At 35.6% G+C, this 18,592-nt stretch overlaps 1 protein-coding gene across 1 annotated transcript in view; it reads right to left on the minus strand.

Moving 5' to 3' along the window:
* Positions 1-380: 380 nt before the first annotated feature.
* The window catches only part of Dlgap5 (DLG associated protein 5), a 38,547-nt gene continuing 20,335 nt past the window's right edge, over positions 381-18,592 (minus strand). Inside the window, exons 13-19 of the mRNA XM_047540355.1 lie at positions 13,842-13,934; positions 8,697-8,916; positions 5,723-5,909; positions 4,412-4,472; positions 4,057-4,219; positions 2,619-2,668; positions 381-833 (exon numbers count right to left, since the gene is read on the minus strand). Of these exons, the coding sequence (XP_047396311.1) occupies positions 702-833; positions 2,619-2,668; positions 4,057-4,219; positions 4,412-4,472; positions 5,723-5,909; positions 8,697-8,916; positions 13,842-13,934 (906 nt within the window). The 3' untranslated portion in view covers positions 381-701. The remainder of the gene's footprint in view (positions 834-2,618; positions 2,669-4,056; positions 4,220-4,411; positions 4,473-5,722; positions 5,910-8,696; positions 8,917-13,841; positions 13,935-18,592) is intronic.

Below are 18,592 nucleotides of genomic sequence, written 5' to 3' on the forward strand. Positions count from 1 at the left end.
TTGATCTTGGAATCTTCTTGCCTAGCCTCTCGAGTAGCTTGGGATTGCCCAGCCTATATTTTAAAAAATAATGTGTCTAAAAGAGAAAATATTTCAAATACGTTTTGTGATTAATATGATTCTCTTCAAGAGAGAAAGGCAATGGCTGTTGTCTCATTAAGTAGAAAGTGAAAAGAAAAAGGCAAGAATTTAATGGGCACCTCTAATAATTTAGCCATTTGAAACTGTACCATGTAAGCTGACTTCACAATCCAGAAAGTTCATCTATAGAAATTCAGTATACCCTGGAAAATGTAATCTCAAAGCTATTTAATATCAACAAATTTAAGTGTTTAAATTAAGAAGAAAGTATAAAAGGATGCAAATATTTTGGTTAAAGTTTTAATATTTTAATTAAACTAAAAATGTTTATAAGCTCTAAGTAACTATAACCGGCTTTAAACCTACACATTTTAAACAAAAGAGACAAGACAAAACATACCTTTTATTCTATGTGGTTAATATACAAAACATCCCCACTTCCCCTGAGAAATAGTATATCCAAAATACACTTAGATGAATACTGAATATTAAAACATTATGTGACAATGTATAAGTGGATAGAATAGAGGTGAACACAAATACATCTCCAAACTTCCAATTGTCTAAGAATATTTCACAGCATTGATAATATGAAGAAAATGTTTGGATTTATTTTTAATTCAAAATTCTTCTGGTTGCTGTCCACTGAGGGGCCTTAGAGGTGAAAAGGTAATCAGATTACCACCAAAGGAGATATGTCTGGCATGTTCTTGATGTCTCCTCTCCACCTGATTACTGAAGTTTAGGCTTGGCTAGAGAACAAATTCAGAGGAATCATTAAAATAACCATCAAGAGTTTTACCAAGTAAATCTTCAACATGGCTAGATAATAGTGGATCAATTAATAACATAAATAAATTTCCCTATGCAACAATACTTCATTACTAGTTACATAATGACTATGCTACTTTCTAGCAGACCTAACTTCATATAATTTTTTTAATAAAAAAATTAGGAATTCATTCCTCAAATTGTACACACACACATCTAATGTTTCTATATCTATACAATATATATAATTAGGCAGCATATGCAAGATGAATAAAATTATGACCATATCTTAGGCCACCATGCAGATTTCACAAATTCTAAACCATATAATAGCTCTCTACTAGAGTGTGACCCTGCTGGGATCCTTTTCTCCTTCCCGTCAAGCTCTACTTCAGTTTTAAATTGTACTACTAGGCAAGCAATAATTTGGGCCTAAATAGCCAGGTAGACTTAAATATCTAAATTCTAATATTTAAGAAACTGGGAAAACAAATCACAGGGAAACTAAGATTTATAATGAAATAATATATAACCATCAAGCGCCTTTAGTCATGTTAAAAATATTTAAAAAATGAAGGTTTTTGATTCATTAACTTCTAGACTTACTTATATATTTTCAGAACCAATAATCCAGAGTTCAGATCTTTAAACAGGATTAAATCAAGTTTATACAAATTGGCTTATACTGAAGTCCCTGATCCTCTAGATTTCAGTTTATGATTAAGGAAGGCCAAAACCAAGAAGAAAATCCTTTCTTTTTGGTACCAGGAATTGAACTCAGGGGTTCTTAACCACAGCGTCAGATCCCTAGCCCTTTTTGTTTAAAAATTTGAGACAGGGCCTCACTAAGTTACTGAGACTGACCTAGAACTTGTGATCCTCCTGCCTCAATTTCCTGAGTTGCTGGGATTGCAGGCGTATGCCACCACTCCCGGCTCAATTTCTTCTAAGACACAAGGCAGTCCATAATCTGACCACAAAGAAGGCACTCAATTTAATGAATTTCTCATATTCTGAGACCAAACATTAACAAATCAAGGCACCAGTCAATTTGCAATTCTCCTGCCTCAGCCTCCTGAGTTGCTGGAATTATAGGTAAGTGCCACTGCATGCCACTCATGTTTACATTCTTAATAAGAAATTACACATATGCATTATGTGCCTATGTACTATGCACTATGTGTCTGTGTAAATTAACATGAGATAGAAGAGCTTTTATGGGAAGGCTTCAGAGAAGGGCTAATGTTTGACTAGATTTGGAGGCAAGAGAACATCAAAAGTAAAGTCTAGAAAGCTCCCAAACAAAACAGCAGAATATAAACAGAGTAATCTAAAAAAATTGGATGCAAATAACCAAGGATGACTGGAGGCAGTATAGATAATACCTCTGCCCACATACTGTATGTTTTAGATAAGCAGTTTTACCTTTATTTTCCTTGCATCACTTAGAAATACCCAGCATAATCCAAGCCACATATTAGACAATCAAGTATTCAACTAATTTTTCATATTAAATTTGATAGATAAACCATATAGGAAAATAAATGTTCAGGTTTTAAATACTAAAACATACTATATTTTAGAAAGTATATTTTGGAAAGTTTTTTCTCTAACAGAAAGTTTTTTAGCAACAGACTAATGAATGGATTTCAGAGTAAGCAAAAACAATAAGACAAATTTTAAACTACACAAATTGAAAACTAATACTCATTTTATAAAACAAATCTAGAATAGAAGGAATTGTCAAATTAAGTTGGAAAACTTACCGAATCAAGAAGGTGGCATTCAGTAATGACACTTTTATTATCAAGTAGTACTGAGAAATAAGAAAAATAATAATTTTTAACTTTAAAGAATATTCTTGTGGCAAGGATGTTAGAAATGGATAGACTTGAAAGTTATGAAAAGCTCTGTGTATCACATGCGAAGACAAAAATATACATCACTATATTTTTAAAGTAATTACATTTCTTAGTAATATTTTTATCCTTAACTTCAGTATAGAAAGTATCTTCTATGATCAATCTCATACTTATAATATTAAAGATACCCAAAAGATGCTGACAAAAATCAGGTGGAGGTTATTAAATGCCTGGACATTAACTATTTTATTTTACACCTTAGGTCCCAACTAGACCACAACCACGGTAGCAGATGAAAATAATAGGTGAAACTGGCACACATTATAACATAACAAAATCATAAGACCTTTTTCCTCTTATAGAACAACCACAACAAAAGTAGGTAGGATCTGGGTGCACCCAGTGCCTTGGGAGGCTGAGGCAGGAGAATTCGAAGTTCAAAGCCAGCCTCAGCAACTTAGGGAGGCCTTATCTCTAAATAAAATATAAAAAAGTGCTGGGGATATGACTCAGTGGTTAAGTGCCCCTGGGTTCCTTTCCCAATACCCTGCCCTCCCCCCCAAAATTAGGTAGGCATTAGGGAGAAAAAAATAGGATATTTTGAAGACAGGTTTGGAGATATGTGTTAAAGAAAAGGACTAAAAAAATTGAAGGAATTTTCTGAGACTTCACAAAATGCTGTTAAATGAAGGATCCCAAAGTAGATATTAGGTAAACTGTTCCTTATCTCCAGTGTCGATTAGTATATGTTTTTGAATTTTTTTTTTTTTTTTTTTTTTTTTTTTAATTAGGTCTCTCTCAAGGTTTGGGGTCAAGAGTAGGTTACTGGGCTGGGGTTGTGGCTCAGTGGTACAGCACTTGCCTGGCATGTGAGAGGCACTCGGTTTGATCTTCAGCACCACAGAAAAATAAATAAATAAAATAAAGTTATTGTGTCCATCTACAACTAAAAATACTAAAAAATACTAAAAGAAAAAAAAAAAAAAAGGTAGGCTACTACAACATAAACTAGTGTTTGGTTTTTGGTTGGGGAGATACTAGGAACTGAATCCAGGGGTGCTTTTCCATTGAGTTACATCCCAGCCCTTTTTATTTCTTATTTTGTGACAGGGTCCCAAGGCTGACCTCAAACTTGGGATCCTTTTGCCTCAGCCTCCCAAGTTGCTGGCATTACAGACATGCACCACTATGCCCAGCTCATAAACTAGTTTGAAATATTTACTGTGAAAGTTCAATTTCTTAATCTTCATTCTTAGAAAATAGTACTCAGATTTATGACAATCTATACCTTAATCCAAGTTCATTTTTCAACAAAGCCTCTTTGTATTTTAAACAATCTTACCTAACTGAGAAGGTTTAGCTTCTTCTTGTAAGATGTTATTTTGTGATAGTACATTTTTTTCAGGGCTAGTCATCAAAACATCTTGTGAGGTAACTGAAGAATTTAGTTCCATTCTTTCCACAACGTCTGCAATTTCTTCCTTTTTGTTAGTTCCATATTCGCCCTGATATGAGATGAAAAATACAAAAAAACCCTGTTTTCAAATAATCCAAAGGTCACTGAAACAAGAATTATATTCTGTATGACTGATATAATTTTTAATAGAAAAATCTAGGTGTTGCTTATGGAATTACTACACGTAATGATATAAACAGATGATGTACAGGGTTATCTTCCACCCTGCAATAGGACTTACATGGTTCATTTCAATTAAACCTTGTAATCCAGGACACTGAGCATCATCTATTATGCTATTCCTGAAAAAGAAAAGAAAGGGAAAAAAGCAGCATTATACTTCAATAGTTAAGCATATTTTTATCTTTTGACTTGTCTTTAAAATCTATCCTTTATGAAGAAAGTTACTGTAGGAAAGTGGTCAAAGAGTGCCTGGTCCAAGATCCAGCCCAATGGAGACATAATGGACTATAGTTACTACAGCATGGCCTTACAAACAAGGCATTTTCCCCCAGAGCGCTCATGAGCCAGTTATCAGTCTGGCTGGCCAGTCGGGCTAATGTAGCTGCACCAGCAAGACTTTCTTAGCCAAATCCAGAGCCACACACCAGGGACAGGTCAAGATGAAGTTGACTTCTGGAGGCTGAGCAACCCAATTACTGTGCAGTTAGTTGTTTACATTGGCTCATTAGTTATAATACAATACAATCTAAAATCCTAACTTGTATTTTATTAGAAATATGTGTATCTTTTTTTTTTGGTGCCGGGGATTGAACCCAGGGCCTTGTGCACTCTACCAACTGAGTTATATCTCCAGGCCCATATCAATATCTTTGAAGTTTTTTTTAATACACTCTATTTTTCAAATTTTTAACTTCATTTTGGTTTTATTGCACAAAATTGCTTATTACTAAGATACTCTTTCTGGACTATTTTGGCAAACAAACTTTTTAAAAAAATTAGTAATATGACAAATGCAATTATGGATCTTCCTAGTATAATACAATAATCTACAGGATATATACTATGGGAAGTTATTGGTATTTGAGAAACAAAAATAAATCAAACTGAGTGTGGTGTTGCACACCTGTAATATCAACAACCAGGGAAGCTGAGGCAGGAGGATCAAAAGTTCTAAGACCAGCCTTTGCAATTTAGTCAGGGGGCGGGGAGAGGAAGAAAGATAATAAGTGATAAATTGTTGTTTTATTTGGTACTGGGGACTGAACCAAGGTGTGCTTAACTACTGAGCCACATCCCCAGTCATTTATTTTTTTCTTGATACAGGGTCTAAGTTGCTTAGTGATCCTCCCCTATTCAGTCTCCTGAGTAGCTGGAACTATAGGCACGAGCCACCATGACCAGCTCCAACCTGAAATCTTAAATCTCAATCTCCTTTCTATTTATAGAAAGCAAGACTTGCCTGTGTTATAGGATCATTGTGAAATCTAATTAACAATATATTCCAGGCATATTTTACCAGCTTAATAATCTGAAATGGTTATTTATTATTAGCATTTGTTAAACTCTTAATAACATGTTAAAGAAATACCTGCTTTCAGAAATATTTGAAAACAAAATTTTCTTATCAACACATTCACTTTTGGTGCTGTGAGGATCAGGATTCTCTGGTGGTAGCGTTTGTCTTAGAAGGTCCTCATGAGCCTTGCTCTCAGATATGGGTTTGCTGATGGACTTGGGTGTTCCACGTCTTTGAGAAAGACGGTCAGAGGAGAGTACTGGAAGATGAGTGAAATCAACTCAATATCAAAAATTTCTTTCATTCACTTTTCTTTAAAACCAGTAAGACAGTTCAAATCCTACTAACTAGTCTCTTTCTTCTGGTGGATAATGTTTGTTAAAGTCAATGCTTGGAACTTTTTATTAAAAACAGTGCTAAAACCTCAAATTAGACTGGATTTCCATTTAACATTTCATTACTATAATATTAACAGAAGTAATCTTAAAAGGCAGAACTCTACAAGGACAAAGGAAACTAAAGAACAATAACAAGAACATTTTGGAAGCTGTAATGTATTGTGGCAAGTCACAATCAGGAAAGAGGTGTCAACTCATTTTCTACCTCAGAACCCTTCAAAAGAATTGATGGCTCAAAGTATTTCTGAAAGTGGAGATAAAAATGGAGATGAAAACAGAAGAGGAGTTTCAAAGTCAGTTTGAAGAATCAGAGCTCAGATTCCTTTGATCATTCTGCATAGTAGAGCCAACTGTCAACAACAGCTCCTTCTCCCCACACAAACTAGAGGGTTCCTGAAATAGGTGAAACAGGATATAGTTGAAAGATGGGTCATTGCATTGAAAATAAGAAGAGTAAGTGAATATTTACAAATAAGTTGTTGAGACTTTTCCCCTCTGCTTGGTTCCTGAATGGATGGCAGCCAAAATTATAGCATCCAGACAGCAGATGAGAAAAATCTTCTCTGGGGAATCTGAGTAGTCTATGAGAAAAGACTTAAATGCAGTGACATGGAGGTTCCCAATACAATGGCCCAGCTATCTGGCTCCACAGAAAAGGCACAATCCATGTGCACAGAGGTTCCAGCTGCTTACTACACATTCGTAACCATAACCGAGTATGGGATTAAACTTCCGAGAAAAACAAAAGATGAAATCATCTTGAAGCAAATACTGACTACATTAGGGGAAAAACATAGAAGTGTTATTAATATCCATAGTGCACTTACAAAACACGTGTAGAATGCTATAAAATGGAACACTTGGGGAATGAAAATGAGTTTTTTGAAATTAAAAACATGAAAGCCATCAGGAAAATTGAGGAAATCAAGTCGAGCAAAGTTGGGGAAGTAGAAGAAATCAAGTACAGGAAAGAAAGTTTACCAAAAGTAAAGTACATGTTTCTAAAAAAAACAATCAAACCTTGTTTAGTATTAAACAACAACAAAAGACTATATAATAAGAATTGAAAGTGGTTGCCTCTAGGGACTGGCAAAAGGATGAAAGGAGCCTCTTCAAAGATTATTGTTTTGTTAACAAGCCTCATAGAAATTATAAGCATTATACCTCAATTTTAAAAGATCACAAACCTCCCTCTCCATAAGGATGGAGTTGTGTACAGTTGCGTACCTGAAAGAACAGAGGGGGATGAGTTCCTAGCTGCAAAAACCACTAGGATCCTTAAAAAGTATGAGGCGCCATGCTATTAGTAGTGGTGGGGGACTCCTGCATATATGGAGAGTTCAGCTGCTTAAAAGGAGAAAACAAACCAAAGCCACTCCAGCTATGATATCAAAACTAACAAGAAGGCAGAAATATGCTTGAGATAATATATTTACGTCTTTTTTTTTTTTAAAACAGTAGTGGTCCTCTACCACTGAGCTACATCCCCACTCCTCTTTATTTTTTAAGACAGGGTCTCACTAAAATGCTGAGGCTGGCCTTGAACTTGTTATCCTCCTGCACCAGCCTCCTGACTTGCTGGGATTAAAGGCATAAGCCACAATGTCCAGCAAGGTGATACATTTACGTCTTAATGAAAATATCAGATAGCAGGTATTAGAAGCTTAGGTTTATTAGAAAACTTATTAGTGGACATGGACATCTTAATGGACATATGTAGCTTATAAATAAATAATTTAAACTGAGATACATGTTTAATAAAAATGATCTATAAAATAACAGCTATTCAAAAAAGTAGAAAATTAGAGTTTCCCGAAGTATTAAAAAATGGATTCACTAGAATATCTCACTTACTTTGTTTTTGAAGTGCTAGGGACTGAACTCAGGGTCTCTTGCATGATAGGCAGAGCTCTATCAATGAGCCACACCCCTGAACCTCACTAGAATCCTTTAAAATTGGGAAATTAGTACTTTTACTGTCTTTCGAAAGATTTGAGTATAAGTTTTAACTTAAATGAAAATGATACCAATTCCACCTTCCACAAGCTTTATTTTAAGCACAGTAGAAGTGCAAGCGTTTAATGTTCAATCTACTTTTCATCTTTTTTCTTTTGGTACTGGGGAATGAATCCAAGGGCGCTTAAACACTGAGCCACATTCCCAGCCCTTTTAGAGACAAGGTCTCATTGAATTACTTAAGGGCCTCGCTAAGTTGCTGAGGCTGGCTTTGAACTCCCAATTCTCCTGCCTCAGTCTCCTGAGTCACTGGGATTTTAGGCATGTGCCACCATGCCTGGCTTTTCATTTTAATTCTAATCCAAGTTCTTGCCCAAAGAAAATAACTTCACTTCTCTTGATTCCATCATTATCCTTACCTCTTAGGACTTTGTGACCTAAGCTCCTAGACTGTCAGGTTACATGGTAACAAGAGCTATGAAATCACTTACAAAATACAAAAGCAATCTTATGAAACACATCCCACTTAAACCAAACTGATCATACTCATCAAAATATGATTTGCATGGGTGTGTGAATTAACACAGAGGGTTATATCTTTTCATGTCAAAACTTTTTTCATGTTTTTTAAAAACCTGCCTCAAATATTTCCCTTAAGAAGTCTCAGAAAAACAAAACAAAACAAAACTAACCTGAGAATGATTTGACAGGACTCTCAACTCTGAAAAACCCAGCATCAAACACTATTTTGTCAACTTCCTTTGATATTACAGGGGCTGTTGCCTCAGAGTGTTCCTCCTGTTTAATTTTCTCTCTCATTGCATTTTTTATAGCAGCTAGGCGATTTCTAGCTGCAATCCTTCCACCATCATCTTGTTTTGGTTTACTTGCTATGCTTGAGACAATTTTTTTCTGCAAAAAGAAATTATAATGATTAAAGCTTTTACTATAAGAAAAACAATCTTGTCATTTAAAAAGTCTAATAAAAAAGTATATATAAAATATATCACACATTCCCCACATATTTATCAAGTTCCTAGTATGTGCTAAAAACTCGGGGGGCAAAATGGTAGAGTACAGCCAGCTACTCAGGAGGCTGAGGGGGCAGGAGGATCACAAGTTTAAGAACAGCCTTGACAACTTAGTGAAACCCTGTCTCAAAATAAAACAAAATAAAAAAGAATTGGGAATGTAGCTCAGTGGTAGAGTGCCCCTGTGTTCAATCCTCAGTACTGCAAAAAAGTGGAGGAGAGGAAAAAAAGGTAAAGGACAAAGTTCTTGCCCTAAAGGAGTTTATAGCTTAGTATACATCTGGGACAGTAAGAAGAGTAAATATCGTGTTAGAGGTAAACTCAGAGGGCTGTAGTAGATTATAAGAATGACAATGAAACCAATCTTCAGGGACATCAAGAAAAGCTTACAAGGACGCAGCACCTAGCTGAAATCAGTTAGCCAGGGTAAAAGATGGGGTAAAGGAAGGCTAGATAGAACAGCACGTCTGCAAAGCCAGAAGGGAAAGAAAGCAAAGAGAAGATGGAAGGATGTAAGCAACAGCGGGATTATAAAATCTCTTGTGTATAATTATTGGAGGGTTCATCTACACATGACAAAAGAATAACAAAGAGTAGCTTTTATGCAACAGGTTAACAGTATAAAATTGTGGGTTTTAGGAACCACCTAGAGAATGGTTACCACCTAGAGAATGAACTGGGAAGGAGATACTGCAATGACATTGGAAAAAGATGACGGTAGTTAGACTAAGGAAAAAGACGTGGAAAAAAGTATTGGATTCAAAAGATATTTGAGAGGCAGAATTGAGACGACTTGCTTATCTACAGGATGTGTGTGGGATGGAGATGGTGAAATAGAAAAAGGAAAGGATCAAAGGAGGTACTCGAGTTTCTCACAAACCTGATAGAATGGCAACAGGGAAGCACAGGTGTGTGTGGAAATCATTTCAGTGTGGGATATGCTGATTTTTAAAGAAATTTTTTTAGTTGTTGATGGACCTTTATTTTCTTCATTTATTTATATGTGGTGCTGAGGATTGAACCCAGTGCCTCACACATACTAGGCAAGTGCTCTACCATTGAGCCACAACCCCGGCCCACAGATAAATTGATTTTTAAGGTATATGGAGTCATAATATATAGAATTATAGTTGGGCAGTAAGTATGGTTTTAAATACAGACTTGGGAATCACTGAAGAGTGGGTTATAATTGCACAGGAAGGGCTGGGAATGCAGTTTAGTGGTAGAAGCTTTGCATGGTATGCATGAAGCCCAGGGTTCAATTTCCAGCACTGGGGGTAAAAAGAATATGAAAGGCAAGAAGAGAGTTGAGGTAGGAATTCTGAATATAAAAATATTTAAGAGATAATGGAAAAGCAAACTTGCAAACATAACTAAAGAATGGGCAGAGAGGTAGGAGGAAAATCAGAATGCAATTTCAAGAAAAAGAATAGAACATATTTAATGCTATGGAGTAAGATTTTATAAATTAAGTATCTAATAACCTCAGCAATGAGTTGATTAATAGCCTTGATAACTGCTCTAGAGGGACAGGGAGAAGTGAAACTGAATTTCAATGAGTTGCAGAGAAATGGGGACCAAATTGATGACCTTTTCAGGAAGCTTGCCTGTGATTTGGAAATAGAGGGGCAAGTACAAATAATCAGAGGAAAAGATGGACACTACAAATTTGTTTGTTTGTTTCAATGTAAACAAAGTTAAGACACACACATCAAAACAATGGAGAAAATAGGAAGAGGAAACAGGCTAAATGATGGAGTAAGAGGATAATGAACAAGGGACAGGAGGGTGTGATATCAAAATATATATAAAATGTAGTTTTGAATTATTTGTTCCATAACCTTAACAGAGGCTTGTAAGAACTGGGGGTACAGCTCATGGTAGAGCACTTGCCTAGCACACAAAGCCCTGGGTTCACATCCCAACATACACAAGAAGGGTAGGAGTGGGAGTGATAAAAAAAAGCCTTAAAAATGAAAAAAACAAACTGTATCCAATAAAGTAGGAGGAGAGAGACATCTAGTGATAACAGGCAGAATTACAGGACTCTGTTATGATATAGCCATTATCATTGAGATTAATATTTCTAGGACTAAGTACTCAATAAGAAATATCCCCAGTAGCTTTAATAAGTAATATCCCTTAACTATTTAGAAGATCTGAAATTGATTCAATCACTTAGTTACTGCCCTCAAGGTCTTTCTTGTCATGAGACTTTATTAGTAAAATAATTTTATAATAAAGGTTATTTTAATGCTTTATCACCTTAAACTTCAAAGACAAGATTCAGAACAGTCTTTATTTGGATAACATAATATAATAAAATACTAATCTAGACAACCTGAGTTTAAAACCACAGGCATGGTTTTAAACCAGTAATGCTCAACTTGACAAGTGTCTATCTGAACCAAAACCACTGAGCTCAAAATATTACTAGATTTAAAAAAAATGATAGAGACTACCACCTGATCTTTGGGCTTGACCCCTGCCAGGACTCATGATGCCAAGTCCATTGCAGGAGCAAGGAAGAGTTGGGGTTGAGCTCCAGCTGAGCCAAGCATTTGTGTTCCTCTGAAGCCTGCCCTACCCAAACAAATGAGTGGCAGCTTAGTTCCAGGTAAGAGCACAGTATATGTATTTAACTTGCCCTTCTCCCTGAGAAATAACAAATGACACCAGAGTAAGGTAAAGCTGTGAAGTTTACTTAATGAAAGACAAAGACATCAGAAACAGTAAAGGGGTTACATTTGTTTTATTTTTGGATAAAGGCTGCAGAAAAACTGCAATAGAGCAATAACAGCCATCATTCGGTAGAGTGATAAAGGCAAGCATTGCTACTGACAACAGAAGAGCAGCTGAGTTCATCTGAAGGTGAAACGACTTTGAGAAACCCAAGTGTTATGAATGTGGGGAGAGTGGACACTTAAGTTATGCCTGTCCTAAAAACAGACCAGGAGAATGTGAGCCTCCAAAGAAAAAATTAAGTAAAAAGAAAGAAAATTTCTGAACCAGAAAAAGAAATTGAGAAAGTAGAAAAAGTAAAGATGAAGAGGAAGATCCTGCTCTTAGCACTCAGTTAGGCGACAGCATTCCAGCAAGGCAAAACTGAAGAACAAAACAAGTGAAAAGTCGGTGCAGGGGATCCCCCAACATCAGATGACTTAAGGTGTCTAAGGACAAAGAAAAGCAGTGATGAGGAAGAACTTAGTGATGTATGTATTATGTAAATATCACTAAAATAAAAAAAAAAACTTGGAGTATAAAGGTCAGTTGGGGACTAAAGATTACTATAAGTAATTGAGCATTAAGTGTTTTACTATAAAACAGTTTGTAGGAAAATTAAAAACTTTTTAAAAAGTATCATATTTTTATCTTGACTTAGCAAAGTGTAGGTTGAGCATCCATAATTCAAAAATCCAAAGTCTGTAAAATGCTCTCAAATTCAAAACCTGGAGTGCTAAAAAGCCACCTCAGGTGGAAAATTCCATACCATGAGACATGATTAAAAATATTGAATAAAATTACCTTCATGTTATGTATATAGTAAGCTGTATATGAAACATAAATGAATTTCATGTTTAGTCTTAGGTCCCACCATCAAAATATCTCATTATATATGTGCAAATATTCCAATATTTGAAATATCTCATGTCCCAAGCATTTTTGATAAGGAATTCTTAACCTACACTAAAAAATGGGATGTTTCTTAAATTAATCTTGAAAAGAACTAACATGAATAAAAAGAAAACTTGGGCTGGGGTTGTAACTCGTCTATTACGTGTGAGGCACTGGGTTTAATCCTCAGCACCACATAAAAAATAAATAAAATAAAGGTACCATGTCTGTCTACAACTAAAATAAAAAACAAAAAAAAATCCTTAATACTATCATAGTAATGTTATTATTATTCTTGGAGAAGGTAGATATTAAAATGATTTTAAAAAATGACTAAAAATAGATAAAAACTGAATTTATTAGGTTAACAAAGCAAATTTTACATGGAAAAGCTAATAGAAAAAATTTACCAGGTAATGATATAGGGAAGAAGACATAAGTTTTGAAGAGCCACTGTTCCTTTTTTCTTTTAAAAAATGTCTTTCATTCTAAAATATATTACACAAAAAAGCATATAAAACAGTGAGGGAACAGTCAATTGGTTAAGAACATGGATTCTGGAATGAGAAAGTTTGGCCTAAAACTCAGCTCCACTTTGGGCAAGTGATTTAATTTTGGGGGCTTCAGATTCCTCAACCATAAAATGTAGCTAACAGCACCCAGTTCACCAGATTGCTGTGAGGATTACACAAATTATGTAAAGTACTTGGAATAATATTTGGCCCATACAAAGCACTACATAAATCATTCACTATTATTATCATTACTTATTTTTGGAGGTCCTGGGCCTTTTTTGAACCCAGGGCCTTATGCATCCTAGGCAAGCCCTTACCAACTGACTTTACTTACTATATCCCCAGTCCACTATTATCATTACAAACAAATACATAGTGCAGTTTAAAGAATAAAACCAACAGTCAGTTACCCACTATCTGGTAACTTCAAACCATCTGGGTGCCTCAATTCAATCATAGCTCTTACTTTCTTCTCTCCAGAAATAAACATTCTAAATTTTGTGATCATTTCCTTGTTCTTGCTTTAAAGACAATCATGACTTTGTACATAAATGTATAAAACTTACTTTGTAAAATGAGAAAACTAAGTTAAATGTTCTTAAAACTTAAAAAAAAAAAAACAATTAAAGTAGAAGAGTCTGTATTAGAAATATGAATATAAACCCCACAGACTTACCCGAATGACTCTTTTATTTGTATTGTTATTGTTTTGCCATCCAGACTCCTCCAGTTTGGTCAGATTGTTGAATTTTCGGTTTACATCTTCTACCTGTTAATAAATAAAGTCTAAGTTTATCACATCAATGCTAAATATATTAAAATTACAAACTAATGAACTGAAGCTTCAAAAAAATTGAGAATGGTGACTCAGAACTGGTGACTCAGCTGGACAGGGAGATGAAAGACTGTAATTCAAGTTATTCTAGAGGTTCAGACAAGAGGACCTCAAGTATAAGGCCAACCTCAGCAACTCTGAGAGACTGCGTCTTCAAAATAAAAGATGAAAAGGGGGTTGGGGGATGTGACTCAGTGGTAGAGTGCTTGCCTAGCATGTGAGGCACTGGTTCAATCCTCAGCACCATATAAAAAAATAAATAAAATAAATTAAAAAAAATTTTAAAAAGGGGAGTTATTTAAAATTAGATTGTCAGTTTTTATTTTTATTTTTAAAATTTATTTTATTTTTTGTGGTGCTGGGGATCAAATCCAGTGCAAGGCAAGCACTACCAATTGCGCTATCTCCCCAGCCCAAGTCATTTTTTATTTTTTGACAGTAATAGAGATTGAACCCAGGGATGATCTGCCACTGCTACTAAGCTACATTCCCAGACCTTTTTATTATTTTATTTTGAGACAGGGTCTTGCTTAGTTGCACAGACTGTCTTCTAACTTATGATCCTCCTAACTCAACCTTGAAAGTTGCTGGGATTACAGGTACACCACTGTGCTCAGCTAAGCTCTTTTTATTTTTTTAATTTTTTTGGGAGGGGAAGGGAGAGGTGGGACCAGGGACTGAACTTAGGGGCACTCAACCACTGAGACACACCCCCAGTCCTATTTTGTATTTTGTTTAGAGGCAGGGTCTCACTGAGTTGGTTAGCGCCTCACTTTTGCTGAGGTTGGCTTTGAACTCATGATCCTCCTGCCTCCGCCTCCAGAGTCACTGGGATTACAGGTGTGTGCCGCTGTACCCAGCCTCTGAGTCAATCTGAATTTAGTGTTCTTAGTGTTTAAATCAAGAATATTTATGATAAAATCAAAACAAAGGTTGCCATATATGAATAGCTCTCCTAGGTTATTTTTGGTAATTAAAATGATAGGAAATACATCTTAAGTGTTTTTGTTTCTTAAATCATACAAATGAACACAATCTTTCTTTTCTTTTTCTTTTTTTAAACAACTACTATTGCCAGGCATGGTGGCACACACCTGTAATCCCAGAGGCTTGGGAGGCTGAGTCAGGAGGATCACAAATTCAAGTTAGCCTCAGCAATTCAGTGAGGCCCTAAGCAACTTAGTGAGACACTGTTTCAAAAAAAATTTTTTTTAAATGGCTGGGGATGTGGCTCGGTGGTCAAGTGTCCCTGGGTTCAATCCCCAGTACAAAACAAAACAAAAAAAAACCAACTATTATTTATTTATTCCCCTACTGAAGAACATCTTGGTTGTTTCCAAGTTTTGTCAGTTATGAATAATGCTGCTATAAACAGCTGCGTGCAGGTTTTTTTTTTATGGATATAAGTTTTGAACTCATTTGGGTAAATGTGAAAGACTGCAATTTCTGTATATGGTAAGAGTATGTCTAGTTTTGTAAGAAACTGCAAAACTCTTCCAAAATGGATGTGTCATTTTGCATCTCACAGCAATGACTGAGTTCCTAAGCTCTATATTCTGTTGCTCCCTCACTGGCATTTGGTGTTGAGTGTTTTGGACTTCTTGCCTTTCTAACAGGTGTATACTGGCAACTCACTAAATTTGCAATTTCCTAATGACATAGGATGTTGAACATGGTTTCATATGCTTTTTCACCATCTATCTTCTCTGGTCAGGCATCTGTTCAGGTCTTTTGCCCAGTTTTTTAGTTCTTTTTCTTCTTCCTTTAATTTTTTTGCAGTGCTGGAGAACAACTCAGGGACTCTCACATGCTAGGCAAGCCCTTTAAACCTGAGCTACACCCCTAGCCTGTGTTGTTCATTGTCTAATTGCTAAGTTTTAAGACTTTTTGTTTATTTGGACAACTGCCTTTTAACAAATATCTTCTCCTAGGCTGTGGCTTGTCTCCTCATTTTCTTGAAACATACTTATTAGTAGGATGGGAATTATGATCTCCATCGTCTAGTACTTTTAATCTGCTCTAAGGAGGTAACCACTGTCAACAATTTGGTAAATATGCTCCAAGTCCCCCTACTATGCATTTATACACACATATTCTCTCAACTTCCTACTCTCTTAAAAATAGACATCGAGATAACTCAGGATTAATCCGTTATTAGTTCATTTCCAACAAATACATCAATACAATTCAAGGGCTAAAGGACAGTTTTCAGTGAACAATGTTAGAAAAATGGGATGTCCATAAGCATAAAGATGAAGTAAGATGCTGACCTCACACTGTATACAAAAACTAACAAACAGATCATTGACTGAACTCTAAGAGCTGAAACTTTTAGCTCAAAAACAAAAACCTCTGTAACTTGAGTTTAAGCAATAGTTCTTAGAAATAATGTCAAAATCAAAAAAGAAAAAAATTTGATGAGTTGAACTTCACCAAAATTAAAAACACTTGCACTTCAAAAGACACCGTTAATACGACTAAAAGTCAGCCAGCTGTAATGCCAGTGGCTCAGCTCAGGAGGCTGAGGCAGGAGGACTGAGTTCAAAGCCAGCCTCAGTAAAAGCGAGGCAATAAGCAACTGAGTGAAGTCCCTTTCTCTAAATAAAATAAAAAATAGGGTTGAGATGTGTCTCAGTGGTGGAGTGCTCCTGAGTTCAATCCCCAGCACCTGCCCCTCCCCCAAAACAAAATAAAAAGGGTTAGGGGCTAGTGATTCATCCAGGGCCATTAAAAAAAAAAAAAAAAATCCACAGACAGTAAAGTCCCTTATGTAAAATGGGCATAATATTTGCATATAACCTAAGTAAACCTGAAAGTATATCCCATAACCTAAGATAAACCTAAAGTATATCCCATATAATTTAAACCATCTTTATATGACTTATAATACTAAATACAATGTAAAGTAGTTGTTATACTGTACTAATAAGAAAATGGTGAGAAGAAACAAAGTCTGTACATATTCAGTACAGTCAATTCCTTTCCCTTTTTTTTGTACTGGGTATTGAACTCAGGGGCTCTTTACCACTGAGTCACATTCCCAGTCCTTTGTTTAAATTTTGAGACAGGGTCTCATAAAATTGCTGAGCTGGCTTCAAGCTTGGGATCCTCCCGCTAGCTTCCTCATCATTGGGATTATACTGCATGCTGTTGGGCCTGGCCAGACAAACTTTTTAAAAGATATTTTGTTTGTTTGTTTATTTTTTGGTAGTGGGGACTGAACCCAGGAGTGCTTTACCACTAAGATATATCCACAGTCCTTTTTGTTTTATTTTGAAACAGTGTCTAATTTGCCGAGGGCCTCACTGAGTTGTTGAGGCTAGCCTCAAATTTGCCATACTCCTGCCTCCACCTCCTGAGTCACTGGGATTACAGGTGTGCACCACTGTGCCTGGTTTAAAAAATATTTCAAATCTGCAGTTGGTTGATCATTCAAATGCAGAACTCTTGGATACAGAGGACCAGCTGTACTACTTAATAAAAAAAAAGGTAAGTATATATAGAAGGTATAACACAGATGCACCTCAAGCTAGATGCAAAAGACCACATATTATAATGATTCTATTTATACAAAAAAGGCAAATTTATACACAATAAGTACATTAGTGATTGCCTAGCCTGGGAGTGAGAATGGGGACTGATGGCAGACAGGAGGGAACTTTTGGCAGTGATGAAAATTCTAAACTTGGTCATGGTGATGGTTGCACAACTCTGTAAATTTATTAAAACCAACTGTACACTTAAAATAGATAAATCTTATGATATGTAAATAATAACACATAATTTTTGGTTAAAAATAAAACAAAAGCCTCTAAAGCCCTAAAATTGAATTGGTCCCCACTAAACAAAGTTAAGCAATGAGTCAAGGTGCAGTAGATGAAATCCCACTGACTTAAGAGGCTGAGACAAAAGGATCACAAGGTCAAGGTCAGCCTCAGGAACTTGGCAAAACCCTTTCTCAAAATAAAAAGGGCTTGGAAAGTAGCTAGTGGTAAAATACCCCGGGTCCAGTTCTCAGTACCAAAAACAAAAAGAAAATAGAAAGTTGAGAAAAATGAGCATGAATAAAGACAATAATTATAAATAATGTAAACACATTATTTAAATCCATAAATTAATAATACTGAACAACAAAATTAATTGGTCACCACTAAAGGATGCTAGTGAACCAACTCATTGTTATAAAAACTGGTAAATGTATAAAAACTGGTCATAAAATAATTCTTGTATTATTATGATCACATAAACATTATTCACACCTGGACAACAGTTACTGCAATTATGTTCTATTCCTCATAACTCTTCTCCAGATTTAATAATCACTGTTTCTTGTTTGCTCATTTTTTAGGTATTTATCAAGTCACCTCTAAATTCTGCACAGTAAGTATAAATTAAATTACTGCCATTAAAAAAAAAAAAAATCGAATATTTTATTCATTCAGCTTCCCAGAGTTATGGGCCTCCTGCTGTGTCAACTCCTGGTTTGTAAACTTTCCACAATGCAAGTTGCTTTAGATTCCTCCTTCACTCATCACCAGCCATAATTCCCTTATTTCGGCCCCCTCTGGGGATGGGTCCCACTCTCCTCCCTC

This window comes from Sciurus carolinensis, chromosome 2, assembly GCF_902686445.1.
Source record: "Sciurus carolinensis chromosome 2, mSciCar1.2, whole genome shotgun sequence".
Classification (NCBI taxonomy): domain Eukaryota; kingdom Metazoa; phylum Chordata; class Mammalia; order Rodentia; family Sciuridae; genus Sciurus; species Sciurus carolinensis.